Genomic DNA, 24,359 nt, shown 5'->3' on the forward strand with positions numbered 1-24,359 from the left:
TCAAAATTATATGTAATCCACTGAAAATGTATACATAAACAAAACATTTGGACTAATCAATCATCACAATGAGAACAAGAAAAACTTAAAGCTTCACACACATATGTATTGTACTTAGCTGATGTGCCATACAGCACTTCTTTAGAAAAGAAAACAATCACATATCCTGGTTTCATGTTTCAACATGTCCTAAAAAGGTAAAAGTACATGAAAAATTAGTATGCTCTTGTACACAGACTTGCCAATACTAGTTAACATAAGCATATCATAACAAATATCCCAACTGACCATCATTTTCACACTGCCATAATGCTGTAAATATAGAACTATGACCCCTTGTTCCTGTACTCAAATTTCTTCATTTGATGCGGTCTTCCTGCCCTACTCTTTCGGTCAGCTTGTACTTTGCAGCTTGTCATGTTAAATTGTTTGCAAATTTACTAAATACGTTCATAAGATGCTGTTGTAAAATAAAGAGATTCATAAGAGATCTCAAATGTGGGAGATTTTGTTAGATATTCTGAATCACAATGGAATCTGGTTTATATGGACTAGGTGCTCCTAAATCATGCAAATTATTGAAAATCCAGATAAGCCAGAAATTCACAAAAACTTAGAATGACATGGGTTAAATGCCATAAACATACACATTACTTTTATTCACAAAGTGGCTGCAGAACACACACACATAAAAGACTGTTGTAATTTGCAAGCTTTCGGGCCCAGTGGCTCCTTCTTCAGGCGGAAGGGTTGAAGACAAAGGAAGAAGGATGAAGGAAAAGGACTGGAGAGGTCTAGGAAAAGGGGTAGATTTCAGGAAAGTCACCCAGAAGTGTGGTCAGGGGAGGCTTACCACACTTACTGCACATACTGAAGCCTGATATATATGAGAAAATGTGGAAGCAATTTATGTACAAAAAAGTGTTGTCTTTTGCTTATAAATTTGGTGAATTGTTGGTATTACCTGACAGGTTCTATGACATGGAGAATGGCAAATGATTTGAGCAGACAAATAGTTCACTATCAACAAGTAGTTGTGGACAACAATGGAGCAACAAGTCTTCAAGCAGTCTTATAGAAACATAACAGCTAATTATCAATAACTTGAAAGTTTCTGTGCTGCACTTTTTGGTGCAATGAGATCGCACAGATCCGCACAGATAGCAACAGAATTCTCCTGATTCATGGTAATCCCATTCTTTTTAGTATAGATAGTTGTGTATAAACTGTTGCTTCAAAAAATCATAAATTTTGCACTTAAAGTAATACATAGGGCTGTCATAATGGGTCATATACTGTCTGGCCCTCTCATCCCGTATGGCAAGTCTCCCTTGACCACGGTTCCGGGTGACTTTCCCAAAATGTACCCCTTTTCCAAGACCTCTCCAGCCCTTTTCCTTCACCCTTCTTCCTTCACCTTCAACCCTTCTGCCTGAAGAAGGAGCCACTGGCTCTGAAAGTTTGCCAATTGCAACAGCCTTCTATGTGTATGTTCTGGCGCCACTTGTTGAGTAGATTTTTTTATCTATCTAATTAAATAATTTTGTCAATAATTGATTGTTTTTGTTGTTACATTACATTTGTTATCAAACACAAATTATACATTGTTTTTGTTGTTACATTACATTTGTTATCAAACACAAATTATACATGATTTCTACATAAATGTTGACCAGATATTGAAACCAAAATGTAGTGAGTTTTATATACTTATAACAGGAGCATCAAAGAGCATTACTGTCAGCCCAAAACATTTGTTCCATTACCTGCAATTGCTGGTAAAGTTGATTCTCATAATTATTTTTTATATGAAGGAATAGTACTTCTCCTCAGTGAGATCAATTCTGCAAATTTCTCCAATAAATTATCATGGCCTTCATCCCTTAGATACATGCAAATCATATCCATACATACTATAAAAGACATACGAACATATATTGCTCTATTTCTTACCGTTTACTGCAGTATTTACATTGCCCACAAAATCATTCACTTCAATTTCTTCCCACTTTGGATTTTCACTCTCCAGCTTTTCACTGGTATAAAATGGTGATGACATTGTTGTCAAGTGTAAAGTGTAGTAGAAAGAAAATTTTTTGTTGTCAGATTTCTGCTTCTGGAGAATGTAATCTGGAGAACAGCACGTCCTGACTGGTTTCTGTTGGTGTGCCCAATCTATTTTCACATCATGACTATCTTCTCCATTAATACCAACATTGTAGGCAATAACTTGGATTAAATTTCGCAAACGTAACTGAAAAAAAAAAAGGTAATTTGGAACATAAGTTCACAATCTTTGTATAAAGCACATTAACTACAAAAATACATCTGATGGGCTCAGAAAGAAACGTTAGAATATCAATCAAAACTGAAAACCAAGTAACTTCAAAACATCACATATACCAGGTGTGTATAATTAAACTTTCTCTATTTTAACATGTCATAACACAGAAACTAATCACCATACGAGAACCAAACTTGGTAGCATTTATCTCAAGGACATGGGGAAGAGAAATAATACAGAATTAATTCAACTGAAACACTTTTAATGTGCTGCTACAATACATCATACCCTTACATACTGGTATCATTACTGCTACAAAAGAGGCTCATTATGGTGCCCATCAGTGTCCAGAAGAGCCTGAACATACAGGATTGCATTCTTCACAGCAGAACAAATCATGTCCGTAGGTATGCTGACTACATCTCTTGATATGCTGCACTTCAGATCAGCATATGTGTGAATGTTCCCCTGGAAAACACTGTCCTTCAGGCAGCCGCACAACCAGAAATACCACGGAGATCAGGTGATCATGCTGACCAAGCATTTGGAAATGATCGGCTGATAATTCGATCGTTTCCAAATGTGTCTCTGAGAAGCAGGTGAACTTCACAAGTAATAGGTGCACGAAATCTGTTGAGTTCAATGCGTCTCTCTCCTGTAGGGCGGGTATGACATGGTGGCAAAGCATATCACAGTAATGCTGGACAGCCAGACTGCACATCCTTGGTCCTTGAGCACCAACCTCTTTTACAAAAAAATGCCAATGATGAATGTAGCTGTGAATGCACACCATATGGTGACACATTCACCTCACAGGGGAACTTTATGCACAGTGACTGGAGGTGAAGATCCCCACACTCGGAAAATCTGTGTGTTCATTTCACCAGTCAGAGAAAAATGAGCTTTGTCTGTCCATAGGATGGTCGTGGGCCAGCCCTCATCAACTTAAATTCTAGTGGGAAAGTGGAGACCAAAGTCAACATAGCATCATATGTCCTGTGGTGCAAGCTGCTGTGCAATCTGGATCTTGCACGGATACCATTTGAGAATTGGCAAACGTACAGGGGACCACGGGATGTTCAACTGTCACGACACAGCATGCCACTGCCTGATGATCGGGAATTGTGTGCAGTGTTGTCTGCCAAAGCAATAGCAATTTCATCAACCACCTCAGATGCAACCAGTCATCGGCCTCTTCCCAAAGCGATGCCCAGTTCTCCAATTGATTCAGATTTCTTCATCGTGCTCCCCACAGCAGGTGGAGAAAACAGACCCTTCCTCAATCCTTTCAGCCAGTGATATTTCTGAAGTGCAGATGCAGCACTACTGTTGTTTTGATAATAGAGCTTCACCAATAATGCCCTGCTCCTTTTTTCCAAGCTCATGTTGACACATCAACAAGTGCGCTGCGACTGGTCAAGTGTGTGAGACTATGAAGCACAATGTCTGATCACAGCACCTGGTGGTCATAGTTGGAACTGGATGGTGGCACTGTGACACATGGAAATCATGCACCCAATACTCTGGACATTAATGCTACCAAGTTTGATAATTGTACGGTAATTAGTTTCCATGTTATAACATGTTAAACAGGGAAAATTTAATTATAACTATCCGGTATACTGGATGAATGTCACTAATGAATATAATAAAATAAACTGTTCTTAAAAACTGTATAAATGATCTTTTGTCAATAATTTTAATTATCTTTTCTAAATGATATTAATTCTACTTCATAAGTAAAATTATCTTTGATGAACAATTTTCATTTCCTCTCACAAGTAAATTTCATTATGTAAAATACTTACACTTATAAAGTACATTTAAATACAATGCAGTTTTTACTTAATAATTCTCATTTATAAATTATTTTAATAAAAAAATGATTTTAGGAGTAAGGATAACTACTCAAATACCTGAGCTTTTTTATAGGTACATAAACAAAATTGATAATGTTGTGGGAAAAACCATTCTCAGAGCTATAAAGTGAAGTGAACACACACACACACACACACACACACACACACACACACACACAGTATTTGTCCAAAAGCTAATAATGTTCTATTTATGTGCCTGTCGATGGCTCAGTGCCTTAACTATGCAACGAATTGCTACCTTTGCTCGCTAAACAGTACAGTCTATCAACAACCTCCCATTTCCATATTTTATCGAAAATTAAATTTATAAATCCCTTAAGTGTTACATTTCATTGCATAAAGCTTTTTAACTGATTACCTTATGCAAAAATCGACTGTCAAAATGGAGAAGTTTGCAAAATTCTGCAGAACTGTCAAGAATGGCAATCAGTGAGAGTAACGTCAGTGTTGTTTCTTTGTGAGATCTTGTAATACAGCCTATGTGAGGAAAGACGCTGGTCCTTTCTGGAGATCCAGTGATTGTCACTGTCACTACGCAATAAAGCAGAAAGAGCAGCTAATCTTGAAACACTGAGGGTATTCAGACGTAGTGCAAGAACAGTTAGCAGGTTTGTGAACTGCAGTCTGCAGTATTACTACTGTTATGGCTAGATTAGACAAGCCTTTCAAATTGGTGAAAACATCCAGGTGATGCTGGGAGTTTGATAGCTCCAGTTACCTGTCTCTAACAGGTTAAATGTTATATAACTGGGCAAACAGATTCAGAATACCCAGGGAGTTCAGAAGCAGTATGGCAGAACAAGGCCTAAGGTGCAAGCTAAGCCTAGAAAGAAACATTTTAAGATGAACAAGAAAGTCTTATTGCTGGTAGTAGTCACAGGAGGAGAATATAGAACCGATATATAAACCTTTATGAAGTAATTACCAGGTAACTAATATTTTTAAACATAGTACACACTTCAGAAATGTTACCTACGATTTACATCCTGCGGAGGAGAATTTTGGAAAAGATGTGTCATAGCAGTAGGAGGTGCAGGGAACAGTTTGCACCACAACTTTAATTACACAACTGAGAACATCAAACAATGTGAGGACTGTGTCACTCTTTGAACAGTATGATAAACAATATATTATCATGTCACTGCACAGTTTGGAAAAATTGCTCAGGAAAGGGGGATGACGTTTACATATGGGCGTGATAGTTTCATTGTTCCTCAATATGCGCTTTCTGTATGGTGTGGTTAGCATTTGAATGCTTTTTGTGAGAACCTAATTGTACGGCAAATTGTCAGAAGCACTCAGTTTGACGAAAGCAGTATCTATCATATCCTAATAATTTCCTATATGTTTCCTAAGCCTTTTAGGGTAAATTAATCCAAAAGATAGAGCTTCAGAATATAGTAGATAACAGCTCAAACAGTTACAAGCAAAACAACATACAGCAGTAGGACAAATTCATCAAAGTCAAAGAAAATGCATTTAATATCTCCCATCAGAACATCAGAAGTCTACTAAATAGAGTGAACTTCTCATATCCATACAACAAAATGAAAGGATAGATGGAATGTCAGCAAATTTGTTCTGCAGGATGTATCTTAAGATTCATACTGCAACTACAGACAGTTATTAAAAGTTCTGCAGATTTAACTGGAGAATCATTGTTTAACAGACACTGGCAGTTTCTTTTTAGACAAAGCAACCTGTAGCAATGTAGATGCAAAAACAACTGCCAATGGTTTTTCTGAGCATTATGGCCAAATGTTAATAACAAAATATACTGACCAGTTAAGTACAGATCGTGGAATAAAGGTACTATCTTGTAGAATCATAAAAAATGACTATCACAGTGTTTAGAGAGAAATTATGTGAAGAACACTGGGGAGAAATTTTTAAAGCAGACACCACTGGTGGAAAATTGAACACTTTTTCAAATACATGTCTACAACACTATGAGTCTTGTTTTCCCCTAAAACAAACAACATTAACTTCAAACAAAACCAAAGATAAGGATATAGGTACAGAAAAGGACAAGTGTCTTATGCTGTGAAGAGAGAGCTTTGCCTAATTCAGAGTGCAAGCTGTAGTAAAGAGTTTAAATTCCATTACCACCAATATTGCAAATTCTTCAGTCTGTCATTAAGTAATGGAAACATGCACTATGCTCAAAAATAAAACACTGCTAGAATAAAGTATAGCCCATTTGGAACATTAACAAACAAGAAACACACAATAATGGTGACCAAAAGGAAATTGCATTCCTAGTGTCAAAAATACTACCCCTATGGAGATTAAAAGAAATCCATCAGATCATTAAAAAGTATATAGCAGAATATTAAAATTTTGTGCAAACTTGATAAGATTACCCTTAAGATGCCTTTGTAATCAATCAATGACTTAGGTCACATTTCTTGATATATTTAAATATGCTGTAGTAACACCGATCTATAAACTGGAGGTATGGTGACCACCTAACTACACACATATTTCTCTCCGCTCTTTCCATAAACGTTTGAGAAAGTGACCAATTATAGATTATCAATTCATTTAACTGAGCTGAACTAGATAAGGGCCCCTAAGTTTCGGTTTAGATTCTTCGCAAAGGTGCAACACAGTACCTCACAAATTAAGTCCCAGCAAAGCTTAACAATAAAAATTATCCAGATGGTATATTTATGAACCTGTCAGAGCCTTCTGAATGTGTGGATAACAAAATTCTCCATGCTAAACTAGAGTGTTGTGGCATTAATGGCATTTACATTCCATTCACAACAGAGTGCTTCATTGACAAATGGTGTCACAGACTTAAAACTAATCTCAGAATAGGGGAGCATAAGTTATGGGGTACCCCAAGTATTAATACTAAGCCCACTTGTTCTTAATCTACATAAATGATCTTCCAATGATTTTAAAGGTAATTAAAAATTGTTCTGTTTGATAATGACAGGCACAGTAAGCACGAGTCCAAACTCTATGATTGCTGAACAAACTTATAGGTGGTTCACAGCTGACAGCTTAATTCTTGATCTCACTACTCACAATACACAAGCCAAAGTGACATGTTAGCACCAGAAGTACACATTAATGGTTAGACATTAAATGGAACATCCTGTGTAAAATTCCTTGGTGTAAAGCTCGACAAGTTAAAATTGAGGTAAAACATACCAAAACTAATCAAGCAGTACGGATCAGTATCTATTGCCCATATAAGCATATCTCATTGTGCTGACCTGACAGCAGGAGTGTTTACTTATTCTGGTTGGTTGATTGGTTTAAAGACTGAAGGAACCAAACTACGTGGTCATCAGTCCCTTCTACCTAGAACAGGCAAGTCAACAAAACTATACACCAAAGAAGGTCCTAGTGTACGAAAGCCAAGGAAAGAAAACCACAAGATCTCCCACAGGTCAACAAAGCCTACAGACAGGAACCTGGAAGAAGAAAAGGGGTAAAGGAAGAAAGAGGGGTGAGTTGGCCCATCCTGGGTGCAGCTGGAGGCCCTCACAGGTAGAAAGTGCGACTGGGGGGACATACCCACAGCCACTTAACACAGGCATCCCACCCAATAATACACAAAAAAAGACTAGCAACATGGACAGAGCGGGAGAAAAACAGGAAAAGCACCACATCAAACAGAACACACGATAAGTGGGAAGAAGAGAAAAAGAACGGGAAGGACAAATGCTGCTGCAGGCCACCAAGCCCACACAGCCATTGCCCTGTTGCAGCAGAGAAGCCAACAGGGCGTCCTGACAATTCCTCAATGGAACAACAAGGCTGAAGCACTGTAAGAGTGATAAAAGCTCTTTCATGAATAAACTGTAAAACCACGTCAGCCACTGAGGCATCATCCACTAACACCACGGGTAGAGACTGAGGAATATTAAAGAGTGCAGCACAGGGTAGATTTCGGACAGTCCAGCAAAATGTGGACCATCACCAAACGTACACCACAACAACTGTGGTGTGGATCCTCGTGATGGAGGAGATAACCACGAGTCAGCCAAGTATGGCTGATGCAGAGCCGGAAAAGGACAATGGAGACCTTGCGAGAGGCCCGCACAGAGGACCTCCACATATCCGTAGTCTCATTTATCACCCATAGTTAGTTTGGTGAAGTCAGAGTGTCATTCAATATTCCAGATCCTTAGAACTTAACAGCATAATAACGATAAAAGAACCAGTTTAGGAATAACAATATCAAGAGGCGGCTTGCTGATAGCCTATTTGACTATCAGGAAGTTCATTCCCCAGGATCCCAATCTGACCCAGAGTCCGGTGTCCACATTGTTTGAGGGCAAAAAAGGGAATCCTGGATAGTCAGGACCAAGGGATGATGAGGGTAAAACTGGTTAAGAGCTTGTAAACCAGTCAAAGAACTGCTACAAATAAGAAGGACTCACCAGTGTAGGAAAGGATATGCTCAAGAGCATGAGAATGGCTACCAGGTCCACAGTGAAAACACTGTAGCCATTTGGCAAGGAATGGAATTCATTACATCCTGTTGAATGTAAGCAAAGCCACTGCGACTGGCAACCATCAAGCCATCAGTATAGACTACTTCTGAACCTCGAAACATGATGAGAATGGAGAAGAATTGGCAGCAGAGAGCCTCAGGTGGAGTCAAGTCTTTTGGACCTTGTGATAGGTCATGGCAGAGTTGTGGATAGGGAATGCACCACTGAGGAATACATGAAAAGGCCCGGAGAAGAGGTAGTAAAGGGGAAAGCTGTAATTCTGAAAAAATGGGCCAGATGTGGATGGTGATTGAAACCCCGGACCTGGGCTGCTGTTGTAGGAGGGGGATCTCTGTATCTGGAAAGAGGAGATTGTAGGTCAGGTGCTCTGAGGAGCTGCAGATGCATAACACTTAAGCAATAAACTGCAGTTGATGCAGAACCCAAAACAGTGGAACCCCTGCCTTGGCTGGGAGGCTGATCAAGGAATAGTCCCCTAGGCACCACCTGCCAGCCACACCCCACAATGGTGCATCGGGTCAAGCATGCCATGCCATATGCGAGACTCCTGTGATCCAGATGGAACTGGACCAATGCTTTGTGGAGTTGTAGTTGACCAGAGAGGCCCACATCTCAGTTGGTACTGCTGAAGCATCAAAGAGCGTTGAGGTGCGACCAACATATGCCACAGTTGACAAAGATGGGGAGGTCATGTCAATGGGGCATCAAAGACCAGTCCCAAAAAATGATGGGAGCCCACCAAATTGAGGGAATGGCCATTAAGGTATAGATCCAAATGGGGGTGGACTGTACAGAAATGACAGAAATGCATAGTGCAGGTCTTGGCAGCCAGATTTGGAAGGCATGAGTGAGAACCCAGCACTGCAGTCAGTGTATTGCTCCCTCTGGTCCGCATTCAGCAACGCTCATCATGGACGATCAAAAATCACAGCCGCCACCAGACCATTGATAGCCACTACAAGGAGAGGGACAAGCAAAACAAAATCCTGTGTAGCCTTTTTCTCCTACAGATGGAAGGTGCTATGGGAGGTGCCAACCTGTACCTGAAAAGCGTTACATGAAAGTTCTGGATAAAAACTAGAAACGGGCTACAGAGGCCCCACTCATATAAGGTACCAAGGATGTGGTGGCACAATGTGGTATCATAAACTTTATACAGATTGAAGAAGATTGCAACAAGGTGTTGATGCGGGCAAAAGCCATTCAAACAGCAGAATACAGGTGGACTAAATTATCTGCAGCAGAACGGCCTTGTCGAAAACCACCCTGCATCAAAGCCAAAAGATCCCAAGATTCAAAGATCCAATACAGCCTCTGACTCACCATAAGTTCAAATAACTTGCAGAGGTTATGGGTTAAACTGATCGGATACTAGCTGTCCATCTGAAGGGGTGGTTTTCCCAATTTGAAAACTGGAATAATGACACTTTCCTGCCACTGGGAAGAGAATTCCCCCTCACTTCAGAGATAGTTACAAAGGGCATGTACATAACATTGGCTGGCCACCAGTAAGTGTTGAAGCATTGGTTGTGCATCTGATCCTGATCCAGTCCACAAGCCATGTCAGGGCAGAGAGCAAGGTTGCTGTGAATTCCCATTCACTAAACAGGGCACAAGGAGGCTACAGGCAAAGGGGAATGAAAGATAAAGGGAGTGGTTCCACACAGTGTTTGATAAGCTGGAACTCTGAGGCCTGGATGAAATGCCGAGCAAAATGCTCAGTGATAGAGTCCGAGCTGGTAAGGACAACACCATCCAGGGAAATTCCTGGGACACCCTCAGGAGTGCAGCGACCAAAAATATGCCTGATCTATGCTGACACATGTGAAGATGGAGTGGGCAGCCCTATAGCGGCAACATATCGTCCCCAACAAATCTGTTTCTACTGTTTAAGAAGATAAAGGGCCGTGGCACAAAGCTGTTCAAAGGCCAGGAGGTGGTTGGGAGATGGATGCTGTTTGTAGCATCGGAGGACGCAGCTGTGGTCTTTAATATCTGCAGAAATTTCAAGGCCCCACCAAGGGGCAGTCTTCCGCCAAGGAGACCCCGACAAAGACTGAATCACTGAAACAGCTAGTGGAAGGATGGCATTGGTCAAACTCTGCACAGACTCATCAGTGCTGTCATGTGATGAAGCGGTTGGGATGGCAGCCAAGGAAAGGGCATCCCAATCCACATTACTACAAGCCTACATGGAAGCGTGCCCAGGTGAGTGACGCTGAAGATAAGACAACCACAAAATGATAGCTGTTGCACAAATAGTTGTGAATGCCCCATAGAATGGAGGGGAGGAATTCAGGGCTGTAGATCAATGGCTGAGAAAGAGCCATGTACCGCATGAAAGTGTATGGAAGCCCCAGTGTTGAGGAGGCAGAAATCAAGCCCTGCCAGCAGGTCTTCAACAATCCTGCTGTGGTGAGTGGTCATGGTACCACCTCACAGAGGGTTATGGGCCTCAAAATCCCCAAGGGGAAGGAACGAAGGAAGGAGCTGTGTAAGGAGGTCAAAAAGAGCAGGAAGCATAGGAGGCCAGTCAGGTGAAGATAAAGATTGCAAATCATTACCACAGAGTCTAAATGGTTCCGATGGCCACTGCTTCTAGTGTGGTTTGAAGAGGCAGCCAGGGACTAAATGTCCAAGCAGACCAAGTTATAGACACTACCAGAGGCTCCCAAAAGGTTGACCTCGTTCCGACAGATGGTTTGGAAACCATGAAGAGTCGGTAAATGACTATCCACGAAACGAGATTCTTGCAATGCAACACGAGCTACTGAGTGGAGACAAAGAAGAGACTGCAATTCTGGAAGGTGACAGTAGTAACCATTACAGTTCCATTGGAGGAGAGTAGTACAAGAATCAATCATTGTGTCGAGTCAGTGTCCATCATCATTAATGACGGAGGGCAAGAGGAGGTGTGGTCAGGAAGAGGGCAAGTCGAGGGAAGGAAATGGTAACTGCCACAGAGGAGGAAAGAGAAGGGGACAGAATGGAGGTATGAAGGAAGGAAGAGAAGGAAGGGACACAACAGAAGAAAAGTTAAATTTTAAAGATACCAGGCGGAGACAGTCAAATTTCTGTCAGGCCTCAGAGTAACAGACGTTCAAGAGTTTTGTTCCTGAATCTTCCTTTCCCTTTTGTAGATCAGGCAGTCTGGTGAGCAATAAGAATGTGGTCTGGAACAGTTCATACACTTGGACAGTGGAGTGCAAGGACTCCCAACATGGAGAGGGCAGTTGCAGTCACCACAAATAGGACTTGCCTCACATTGTGAAGATGTGTGACCAAATGGAGACACCAGAAACAGTGCTTGGGAGATGGGGCACAGGGCTTCACATTGCAATGGCAAACCGTAACTTTCACTTTTCCAGAAGGGTACCCCCTCAAAATCCAGGATGAAAGTGCTGGTATCAATGCGATTATTCTTGTGACCTCTCCAGACTCACTCAATGAAATGTATACTGGCATCGTGCCAGATAAGTCCCAAGTTCCTCATCAGATTGAAGGAGCAGGTCTCAGTGGGAAATAATGCTCTGGGTAATATTTAAGGATTAGTGAGGAATAACACTCACTGGGACGTCTCCTAAGTGCTCACACACACAAAGGGATGCCAACTGGCTGGCAGAAGAGGTTTTAATCATTACAGAATCTGATCACACCTCAATAAGGGAGTCAACTTCACCAAATTTATCTTTGATGTGTTCTACAAAAAATAATGATCTGGTAGCAGCGAAAGTTTCCCTGCATGTCCTGGAACAAACCAAGTAACAGGGAAAGGGTTTCGCCCCAAGCCACCAGGCCAGGCCCTATTCCTGGGGAGTGCTCAGGCAGGGGAAGGCCGGAAGAGCAAAAGCAGGAGTACAAAGAGTAGTGTTCCTATCGGAAGAGACGGCCGTAGAAGAGCCACTAGGAATGCAGAACTTAGCACATTTCATGTGCAGAGTGTCCACCCATTCCAATAAGGTGCTCACTCCATGGGTACGATGCAGCTGTTGCAATGGCTGCCTGGTGTGGCGGGAGTTCCAATGCCACAAAAAGATGAGCAAACTACTACTAGGTACACACAAGGCGGTGACAGCTCAGGTACTAGAAAAGAGCAAGGAGCCAGGACAGGAGGCAGAGGAGTTAGTATGGGAAGGAGTGGATATGGCAAAGGGAGTGGAGCCTGGGAGAAACGAGAGGTTGCAATACCTCAGGGCCCCATGTGTACCACACACATACCCACAAAAGAGCTGTGGACTCCTTGGGGGCTTGTGGAAAAGGAGATAAGTAAAAAGACTAAGGATGTGTTGGTGGAATAGAGGGCTGTGTAGTGCTGGAATGGGAACAGGGAAGGAGCTAGATGAGTAAGGACAATGACTAACGATGGTTGAGGTCAGGAGGATTATGGAAATGTGGGATATATTGCAGGGAGAGTTCCCACCTGCACAATTTTGAAAAGCTGGTGTTGGTCGGAATGATACAGGTGGCACCGGCTCTGAAATTGTGACTGAAATGAAGAACTTAGTGTTGGGAGATGTGCTCAGCAATGGGGTTGTCCAGCTGTTTCTTGGCCACAGTTTACCAGTGGCCACTCAAGCACACAGACAGCTTGTTGGTTGTCATGCCCACGTACAATGAAGTAGTCCAGTCACTAAAATCACCTATCCCGTCAAAGGCGGGGCACCTGCAAAATTAGTCATATGATCTGCAAGCTAAGCTGCAAGCACTGTGCTTCCTTCTACATGGGCATGACAATCAACAAGCTGTCTGTCGGCATGAATGGCCACCAACGAACTGTGGCCAAGAAATGATGGATCACCCCATTGCTGAGCACCCCTCACCCAGCACGACGTTCTTCATTTTAATGACTGCTTCACAGCTTGTGCCAACTGGATCCTTCCCACCAACACCAGCTTTTCTAAACTGCACCTGTGAGAACTCTCCCTGCAATATATCCTATGTTCCAGTAACCCTCATGGCCTCAAACTTTTTTAGTCATCACCCTTACCCATTCGTCCCTTTCCTTTTCCCATTTCAGCTCTACACAGCCCTCTATCCCACCAATGCACTCACAGTCTTTTTAATGTTCTCCTTTTCCACTACCCCCCCTCTTCCCCCTACCTTCTGTCTAACCTCCTGACTGCACCTAGCTGCCCTACTCTGTCTCCAACTCGTCCCTGTACACTCCCACGAGCAGCACCTTACTGCTCCTACCCCTTACCCCTACTCTGCTATCCCTCCCCCTCCCCACCCTAGCCTCCACCTTACTCCCACCACCCAGTTGTCTCTCCAATCCTGCACTGCTGCTCACAGTCTGGCTTCAGCTGCCAGAGACTGTGGTTGTGTGTGTGTGTGTGTGTGTGTGTGTGTGTGTGTGTGTGTGTGTGTGTGTGTGTGTGTGTGTGTGTTATCTAATTTTAACAAAGGCCTTTTTGGTCAAAAGGTCACTTTCCGACAGCCTTTTTGTTGTGCCTATCTGTGACTCAGCATCTCAGCTATTTGGTGAGTAGCAACTATTCTTTTCATAACTCAAAATATTATGAATACAAATATCATTCATGCAGATGGCGACACAGATTAGGAATGTACTACCGTTTATGATAACATCACCAGCCATGTACTGTGAGCCACTGGCTGCCATAGGAAACCACCACCAACATCATTCACACAGCAACATTATTCAACTGTTCAGCAGTTACAATCTCCACAAAATGCATTTAGGCAAGTGTACATCCACATCCCTGTCTATATCTTTACTCCACAAGCCACTGTACAGCTAGTAGAAGATTGTACATGTTGTACCAGCATCATTCCCCTCCCCAAAAAAAGGATGGGGAGCATGAAGTAATATGTTGGCACCATGAGTGTACTTAATTTATGGAACTTTTCTATACTGGTCACATCAGAAACAAGTTAGAAGAAGTAATTAGTTTTTTCATTTATACAAGGCGCAAGAAGTCCAAAATACTGCTCTTTTGCTTGTACATTCAATAGTTACATTTACGCCCTTCATTAAAACCACTATTTCCTCACTGTGGTCTATATTTTAAACTTTTTTAAAATGTTTCACAGAAAAACAAGAACATGCTTGCCCAAAATCCCCATTTCTGCAGTGGTCCCTATACTTTGTTAGTTAAAATACATGTGCTTGCATGACATTACAGTCACCATACTGGCCAATAACATAAAGGTTCAAAGCACATTGGTTGTATTATATTCTTCAATACATCCCCAGGTACATTTACACAAATTCTGGTATGGTTGGTGGCACTGCTCCAGTATCTTAACTACTGTGCCAGTTGATCAGCTGCTGATAGGAAGTTGGAGGTCTATTTCCAATGGTGGTGTTTGAAAAACATGAAAGTACTTTCCGAAGATTATTTTAATAACTGTCTGAACCTGAGTTGAGATGGCAAGAACAGAGCATGGCACAGTGTTAATTTGGAAGGGAGTGATGTGGTTGAGGCACTGGATTTGTATTCCATGGGTGCATTTTCTTAACTCCATCTAGTCATTTGATTTACATTGACCACATTATGACCACCTACCTAATAGGTGGTAGGTATAGCCACCTTTGGCATGGACACAGCAGCAACACATAGTGCCATGGAAGCAACGAGGCCTTGTTAGGTCACTGGGAGAAGTTTGCTCCACATCAGCGTACACAAGTCACCTAATTCCTGTAAATTCCAGTGGGGGACGATGAGCTCTGACACCAAGTTCAATCACATCATAGATGTGTTCAGCCAGTTTCAGATCTGGTGAGTTGAGGGGCCAGGAAATCTATTGGAACTCGCCGCTGTGTTCCTTGAACCCCTCCATCACACTCCTGGTCTTGTGACATAGCGCATTATCTTGTTGAAAAATGCAACTGCCATCGAGAAACATGATCATCATGAAGGGATGTACATGTTCTGCAATCAGTGTATGATACTCCTTGGCCATCATGGTGCCTTGCACAAGCTCCACTGGACCCACAGATGCCCACATGAATGTTCCCCATAGCATAATGGAGCCACTGCCAGCTTGTCTCTGTCCAGCAGTATTTGTATCAAGGAGCTCTTACCCTGGAAGAAGACAGATTTTCGCATTCCCATAAGCATGACAAAGAAGCTATCAGGATTCATCAGACCATGCAATGCTCTGCCACCGCGCCAACGTGCAGTGCCAACGGCCATATGCCCATTTCAGTTGTATTTGTCAATGTTGTGATGTTTACATCATACATGGGTCATTGGCTGTGGAGGCCAATCTTTAAAAGTGTTTGCTCCACTGTGTATTCACACACACTTGCTCTCTGCTTAACATTAAGGTCTGATGTTAGTTCACCACAGTTTGCCAATGGTCCTGTTTTACCAGTCTGCCCAGCCAATGACATCTGACATCTCTAAATGGGGGTGGCTGCCCAGCCCCACGCCATCTGAACGTGGATCACCTGGACAGGTTTATATCAACAGTGGGTTGGTGGTCATAATGTTCTGACTGATTTCCTATAGTTGACTTGCATCACTTCAACTGAAAGTCGGGTTGACTATTTCAACATGCTATGGCTGATTTGTTCTACATTTCCTGTACCTAAGTTAGCACTCAGTTTCAAATGAACTCAATGTCACCAAGATGTTAAGCCTCTATCATAAGGATCACTCTACTTCTGCACATTCTCTCTAAGATACATTTCTCACTCCTTATTTGAAACTTTGACAGATTCAAACTGTATGCTGGACCACAATAATCACAACCAGCACTCACAATGTCAGTTCTTTCAGTACCTTTCTCATACTTTCCAAATCTTCCAGTACCTTTCTCATACTTTCCAAATCTTCCAGTACCTCTCTCATACTTTGCAAACTTCACGTAAGTTCTCTGGATTGAAACATTGTACATTTAAGGAATTCGTGGATGATTTTGAAGCCAAATATGTCAATGTTCAATACCACTCCAAAGTTCAATAGTTAAGCTGTGGATAATCTCTGAAGAGGTTCCTTACTTTGTGAGAAGAGATTGCAACATTCCTAGAGATGAGCAGAAAAGAGAATATGTATCTCTGTGATCCTCGTTGGACTGGTGTACAGTTGTGACAAAGAATTGTTTATGACTAATTCTCTGAGAGGTGATTGCACTAGAATTTTAATGCATCTTTAGCTGCCATTTCTTAAACAATGTTCTGAAGGTATAATTTACTCTTTCAATTCAACTCTAAATGCCATATTTACATGTAAAAATTTTAGTGCAGCTGAACTATCTTTCACACTCAAAAAAATAGTAAAAAAAAAACTCTATCATGTGATGTTTCATAATGAATGACACATACTGACAAATGTAAATTGCTGCCTGTTCAGTTTAACCGAGGATAATGATTTAATCCTGATTATACGGAAAAATCTAATTACTACCAACAAGTTAAAATTTCTTCCAAGCAGCAACTAAATTAAGTCTTCCAGTACTGTTAAATACGGATTAACTGTCAACAACTATGAAAAGGATAGAGTGCTTTTCATCATAAAGATGACACGTTGAGTTTGTGACAAAGCAAGCTGGGATCTTTTTACTTCCTCTCTTGTTTTGCCATCTGCCTCCTTAAATTCATTTTATTTTCAGTTTTTGACTAATTACCATTAACAATTATGAGTATAATCTGCATTTTCATAAAATAGAAAGGCTGGCCCTCAATCTTAAGGACTATACCACCAGATCTAATTTTGTGTGTGTCATCAATTTCCTAATTTATTTTGATTATTCCTAGTTAATATATTTTGTTACAGGGTGAAATCAGTAATTGTTCCATGACTTAGATTCTATTGTTGACTTATAAACAAATATAAATTCTATACTGATTATACATATTTGGAAGACAAACCACTAGCAGTCTTTAAGTATTTATTTGGCTCTATTCCAAAACATGTTAGCAAAGCCAGCCCTTAATTAATTCCAAAATAATTACCAGATTTGTCAAAAGTATTGTTTGTATAGCACTATCTTTTAATTTCATCATTTAAACAAATAATTCAGCCTAACCCTTGTAGTAGAAGAAACTATTAAAAAAGAAGGAATTTCTCTATATATTCAGTTAGTGGAATGAGTTATGTTTAATTGTAATTTCTGTAAATTAAACATCGAACAACGTATAGTTTCAGTACCTACTATTGTGAGGATATAATAATGACAGGCTGTTCAATAGTGTCACATGTACCATATTATTCTGCAAGAACTGTGTGGCTAGGTTTTTACTGCTCATAAATGTTCAATGGTAAGCTATTGTAGCAGTATGCTGATGTTTGCCTGCAAACTATTAGTGAGGCTTATCAAAAGTTAACCAATAGTGAACTGGCCATATTAACTGTTTAATTTTGGGGAAGGCGGGGGAGGGGGGGGGGGGGGGCGGCTTGTGAACAGCGAAAATAAAGAACTGCGGAATGCAACTGTCATCACAAGTTGTAGACAGGCACAACGAAAAGACTGTTACACACTAAGCTTTCAGCCAAAGCCTTCTTCAGAAAAGAAAGGAAAACACATTTACACAAGCAGACATTTCATGCACACATGACCGCTATCTCCAGCTGCTTTAGCCGGACCTCCAGCTATGTGTGTGTATTCCTTTCCTTTATGAAGAAGGCTTAGGCCAAAAGCTTAGTGTGTAACTGTCTTTTTGTTGTGCCTGTCTCCAACCTATGTGTCATCTTTATAGTGAGTAGCCATCTATCCTTTTCATAACTGTTGATATTCCAACCTGGATTTTCCATTGCTCAGTTTCATATTTAATTGTCAGTTTTGTGTTCTTGTTCCATTTATTAATTTGTCTTGCATATACAGCATAAGTCACATACCAAGTTGTTATTTTAAAAGCCTGCTCATCGGTACGAACTGTTACTGTGTCTGCAAATGAAATAAATGTTGCAATGCCGTAACTGATGAAGCAAATTTACAACGCTAAGGTGGTCGCTGTGAGCACCCTTCTGTAGCTCTTTTTCTTGGGGAAAGGGGGGGGGGGGGTAAAGTAAGGGTTCAAGGCTTGCACATAGTGGAATCTGCATACACGCACACAAGCTGCCACTATCTTGGAATATTGATGAACTACTTGTGTCAGTACAAGTGGACACCTGCTGCACAGTCCCTCCGCAGTGAGTTGCTGGCTGCTGTGTTAACTAGCATGGCCTGGATGTTGAGTAGGTGTCTTTTCATCTCACAAGACCCCAAAAAGTCCATAATTATCCGGTGCTAGGGTGACAGACACAGCAAAGACAGGTCAATGTAGTGTGTGTGTGTGTGTGTGTGTGTGTGTGTGTGTGTGTGTGTGTGTGTGTGTGTGTGTGTCACTGTTATTAGGGAATAAACTCATGAAGGTAGATTACTGTGTGTTCACATAGTTCTGTACCCCACAGACCCAAAGCCTACATTTTCTAGGAATGAGCATGTTGGTTCCCAGTCGAGGGCAACCCCCCCCCCCCTTCGCCCCCATATACCCTCAAGTATATACTCATATTTAAATGTAAGATGAAGGTGTGGAAGAAATTCAAACAGATGGATGACCTACTTGATATTTTACATAGCAATGTGTTACTGGAAAGATAAACAATGGCCATTACTTCCAGATCACGCAGATGTAATGTGTGTTTCCAACAAGTACTAGTACAGATACTCTGGTTCACAAGATACCCAACATATGATTTATAATGAGAAGTTCATAAGATCCTGAATATTGATTTCTCAAGAAATTGTCACATTAAACTTGAATCTGACACACCTGCTGAGTGACAAGAGGTATCCATTCTTTCCATCGCGGAGCTGAGCGCTGATGTGCCATCGCCTCATTCTGCTTCTGCATCTTTCAGCCCATCCCTTAACTGCGCAACTGTGCATCACACCTATAAAATTTGGAATAGGCCTACATTGTATTAAAATAAGTAAAATGACAAATATAAAAGTAAAACATTAAAAACTTACTTTTCATCACAAAAGGAAGGAAGGTCTCTATTTGGTAAGGAGACACATATGAACTGGATTATTATTTTTTCCTAGATGAGTGGAGGAATAAATAAGAAGAGAATTTGATAGTTAAAAAAGATGTCAGTCCAAATGTTGGCATATAACACTGAACCGTTAACATATGCATGGTCTTACATGAAGATTTTGCCTCCTCTTCTCCAAATGGCTCATTCATCTAGTTTTATACTATCTAGAGTTTAACAGTGAATTACAACTACAACAAATTTCGGAACTTTTAAAACTCACATAAAGCTTTGACAAAAACTAAACACATCAGAAGTGCTAAAACAATTTTAATAGTATCGTTAGCTGAAATAGATGGGTAAACATGCAGTTATGTTGTCTTCTTCTTTTCCGTTGTGTGCTGCTGTGGGTGACAGTTCGTGTGAAGAATTCTGAGAAGTTGGCACACTGAATCGTGGGTGAGATGTACGTAGTCAATGAGATCCTCATTCATAATTTGCCTATGGTTTGTAAATAAAATTAGCTGGTATTTTGTTATATAAGGCTAGAATTTAGCCGAATGATTGATATTTTTGGCAAAATTGGTAATAGCACATACAAGTCTGTTATTCCAATGACAAAATTAAGTTTAATGCTACATTACACATTGGTCTACTACAGCAGTCTAATTTTTGGGGTGAGACTGCTTTCACCAATTCACAAGCAGATTATCACATTCCAACCTAACTTAGACTTCAGGCTATGCTACAGATCACACACACACACACACACACATATATATATATTCATTGGCTTTCCCAACTCACAACCAAACTGTCACACTCCAACCTAACTAAGCTCAGGTTTTGCTAGTGGTCAGTCTGTCAGCACATCTTTGTTTTACCAACAACCAAACAAATAAGAAAAATCAGCCAGCAACCTTAAAATTCATAATAATCAGATCTGGAAAAATTATTCTGGCATTCTACATATCAAAAACAAATGTAATCAGTTCCTACTTGCCGAAAGAAATCATTAGATACAGCAGTTCTCATTAGCTACTGTATACTGTCGCCAGGTTGCCTATGAGCAAACATCAACTAATAGCTAACGTTTGCACAAAATGCGAAAGCAGCCATCACCATAAGTAAACTTTGGCCGATAGATGGCAATGAGCCTTTTGATCACCAGTTGACAGTCATCATATAAGTAGACACTTTGATGTTACAGGTTTGTATCTTTTTTTCTGTTTCCCAATGCTCTACTACAACTGTGGCTTTCAAGAGACAGTCTCGTGTCAAATACAGTACCTGTGGGATCAAATAAGAGTCATCTACCACAAAACCCAATGAATCTTGACTTTCAGTACCTAGGGTACTTAATTTGAGAAATACTGAGATAAGAAGAAGTGAAGTAATGTGGAAGTAAACGGTAATATTCACATATTACAAACCATTTGCGTGCAAACACATGGAGAAGAATCAAAACTTGGTTCATTTACTGCTGAAAGTTTATACCCTCTTACACATAATATAGCCTACCATAGATCAAACAAAAACACTGTGCCCACAAGTTGGTAAAAAGCACAGAACACAACTATCTACAACAATGGTAGAAGTGAGTCACAAAACAACTGCTCAATATCACCACACTGTAGAATCTGAGAAAGTATTCTGAGCCCAAACACAGTCAGGTACCTCTAACAATATGAACTCTTATGTGACAAATGGCACAGCTTCCAAACACATCAGTCATGCCAAACTCACACTTGCTTTCCTCAAATGACATCCTGAAAACCATGGAAGAAGCAAATCAGTTCCTACTGTATTTCTTGACTCCTGAAAAGTATCTGATGGCATCAACTTTTATTAACAAAATGCGGTCATTTAGTGTATCAAAATTTGTGACTGGACTGGTGGTTCTGGGTCTGCAACATATTGTTTTGGATGGAGAGTCACCAACTGAAGCTGAGGTGCAAAGACTGGAGGCTTGCTTTAAACATTCATACATGTAAAACTGTGCACTTCATAAAAACAGAGTACCTGATGAACGCAGTATCAATGAGTCATAACTGGAATCAGCTGATTCAGGCAAATATTGGGATGTAACAATTTGTGGGGATACAAACTGGAATAATCCCAGAGACACTATAATAGGTGAAGCCAGTGGCAGACATTAGTTAATTTGCAGAATACTGGGAAAACACAGTCAATCTACAAAGGAGGTTCCTCGAACACTTGTGCAACCCATCCTAGGCTATTGGTCAAATTGCAGGAGCCATACCAAATAATAGAGCTAAAGGGGGTTCTGTCTGTATATAATGATGGGCAGCATTAATGGTCACACGTTTTTTAAGTCAAAGAAATGCTGAAAAGCCTGAACTGGCAGTTGCTTGAAGGTAGAGCCCCACTGTCCTGGTAAAATCTGCTTGCAAAGTTTCAAGAACTCATATTAAAGTAAGAAATTTAGGAATATACAACAGCTTCCTATGCAGTGTCCCCCACACACATGGCAAAGACAAAATTAGACTAATTACAGTGCAAGCAGAAGTATTTAAGCAGTCATTCTCCCCATGCTCCTTACGTATGTGGAACACGAAGAAAATCCAATACAATGAGAAGTCCATTCTGCACTAAATTTGCAGTGGTTTGCCGAGTGTGGATGTAGCTTCTCAGAAACATTGCATTGTTGTTAATAGCTCATGAATCAAAATACACACAAGCATCACTAATAAATCCACAAAATAGGAAATTACTTTCTGCCAAACCATATCTTGTTATGTATTTGTTTAGATCATCCTATAAACAACTGGGTGGCGTGAACAGTATACTATCTCAAACTGAGTTACAGTTACAGTCATTAAAGTTCTGTTATGGTTAAGGTCAGCATCTGGATTTATGGCAGGTTTATTTTGGGTACCTATTTGGTTCCAAATATCAGATATCAATTTAATCAGTGGTTGGTGTTATGAGGCTAACTGATGGTGACATGAAGTGGACGAAAACTTTTTGACTATTATAACTTCCTGTTACCTCATAAACTAAACTGCATTTTCAGAAATCTAAACTGCAATAGACAAATGAAATAAACTACCAACGGTGGGTAAATAATTATGAAAAATGGTATTTTTTCCTGCAAATACAGTAAGCAGTCGTTAGTAAAATTTCAGCTGTTCTGGGCAGCAATTACGAAAGTTGGAATTGGGGAGTTAGTAGTTTGGACGTACAGCACAAAATATCGTAATAACGATTTCCTTTCCTCCCCTGCCCTCCCCCCACCCGCCCCAGCACCGACCCCCTCAAATGGCTGATATTTTATAGAATACAGCCCGACGGGCACTACAAATTATGGAGTCCTTCCTTTTCAATGCTGGGCAACGACTATATCATCGTAATCGTTTACTTTCACTGTAGTTACTTTCTGATATTCCCGTATCTCATGCAACCACTGCGGTATTCACATTGGGTGCAGTAAACAGCGAACTTAAGTATTTTCAGCAGATCAAAAAATAAATACAGTGGTAGCGTTAGTTGCCCTTCGATCACCTTTTACCAAAATTAACGTATTGTCAGTGTCGGTACTGACTGATATGTGAGAAAATGAAAACGCTAAATACTAAGTAGCAGGAAACTACATAATATTGTTCTTACCAAATAGTAAATATACAAATTTCAGTTGTCATTACAGGGTAGTTATGTATCTCTGCACACTGCAGCGCCATCGAGACCTTCACACATCAAACTACTTGGCTGTCACAAATGCAGACATATCAGACACCCTATCGCTAGCCACAGCAAGTGTTTGTCACGTGAGGACGAGCGTTAATGTATATAAGGCCATAAGTCTTCAAATCAGTTACTATTTCAAGTTGTTGATACGTCATAAAACTCTCGCAATGGAAAAATAACCATTCACATATGGCAATCACACATTTTCTTGTTTTGACAACTACAGGTTAGCAGAAAACTTAAAAACACAACATTCACAGATGTTACACAGCTACCAACCAACTACCAAAGATAAACGTAATCATTCATAAGTTTCAACGATAACAATTTTTATGTATAATTAGTATATTTTCCAGTTATTTGATCCGTTCTTTCATGCATCGTAATATCATAATGAGTGAAATCATTAGAAAAATCTGTCAGGTAGTTTATACATTACTAAAGTGTTATACTTAAAGAAGTACCAACCAATGGTGCTTCTACCTAGCAGAAATGTTCTACAAAGGCGTTGTCTACCGACGCTCACTAAGAAATTTTTAGAAAGATTTGAAACAATGATATGTAAATGCTTCAGGAATAAAGGACACCACCCACCAAAAATCAGAAGCATTGAGTTGTCAACAGGCACACACAAAAGAAACAAAACTTGGTAGCTTTCAGAGTTATACTTTGACGAGCTGGAGAAAATTGAATACACACATACACACGCCTTTGTCCCTGCATGTTGCCAGTTCGACCGACCCCACCAAGGTTATTTTTCGGCAGGTGGACTGGGAGCTGTGGGGGTAGTGTCGGGCGGGGCAGGTAGAGGGAAATGGGAGCGGGAGGCAGGGATAGGGATTGGAGGTGGGTGGCTAGCAGCTCTGAGGGAGGCGGCCAGTTTGCCAGTTATGAATGCAGGAGGAAGGGGTGGCAGGTATATAGGCTGGCACAAACGTAGCAGCCAATGGGAAGCAGCACTTGCTGAAGTAGATATGGAGACATGAATTGGGATGTGTTGACAGGAAACAGGAAGGGTAAACTGATGGGTGGAGGATGCGATGACAGTAGGTTACCTGAGATTGTGACCACGACAATTACAGGAGTG

General features: G+C 40.8%; 1 protein-coding gene across 1 annotated transcript in view; it reads right to left on the bottom strand.

The window, feature by feature from the left end:
• The window catches only part of LOC126458490 (UV radiation resistance-associated gene protein), a 104,726-nt gene extending 81,191 nt beyond the window's left edge, over positions 1-23,535 (bottom strand). Inside the window, exons 1-3 of the mRNA XM_050095584.1 lie at positions 23,195-23,535; positions 19,360-19,480; positions 1,954-2,254 (exon numbers count right to left, since the gene is read on the bottom strand). Coding sequence (XP_049951541.1) covers positions 1,954-2,254; positions 19,360-19,440 — 382 coding nt within the window. The 5' untranslated portion in view covers positions 19,441-19,480; positions 23,195-23,535. The remainder of the gene's footprint in view (positions 1-1,953; positions 2,255-19,359; positions 19,481-23,194) is intronic.
• Positions 23,536-24,359: the final 824 nt, after the last annotated feature.

This window comes from Schistocerca serialis, chromosome 2 (genome assembly GCF_023864345.2).
Source record: "Schistocerca serialis cubense isolate TAMUIC-IGC-003099 chromosome 2, iqSchSeri2.2, whole genome shotgun sequence".
NCBI classification, from domain to species: domain Eukaryota; kingdom Metazoa; phylum Arthropoda; class Insecta; order Orthoptera; family Acrididae; genus Schistocerca; species Schistocerca serialis.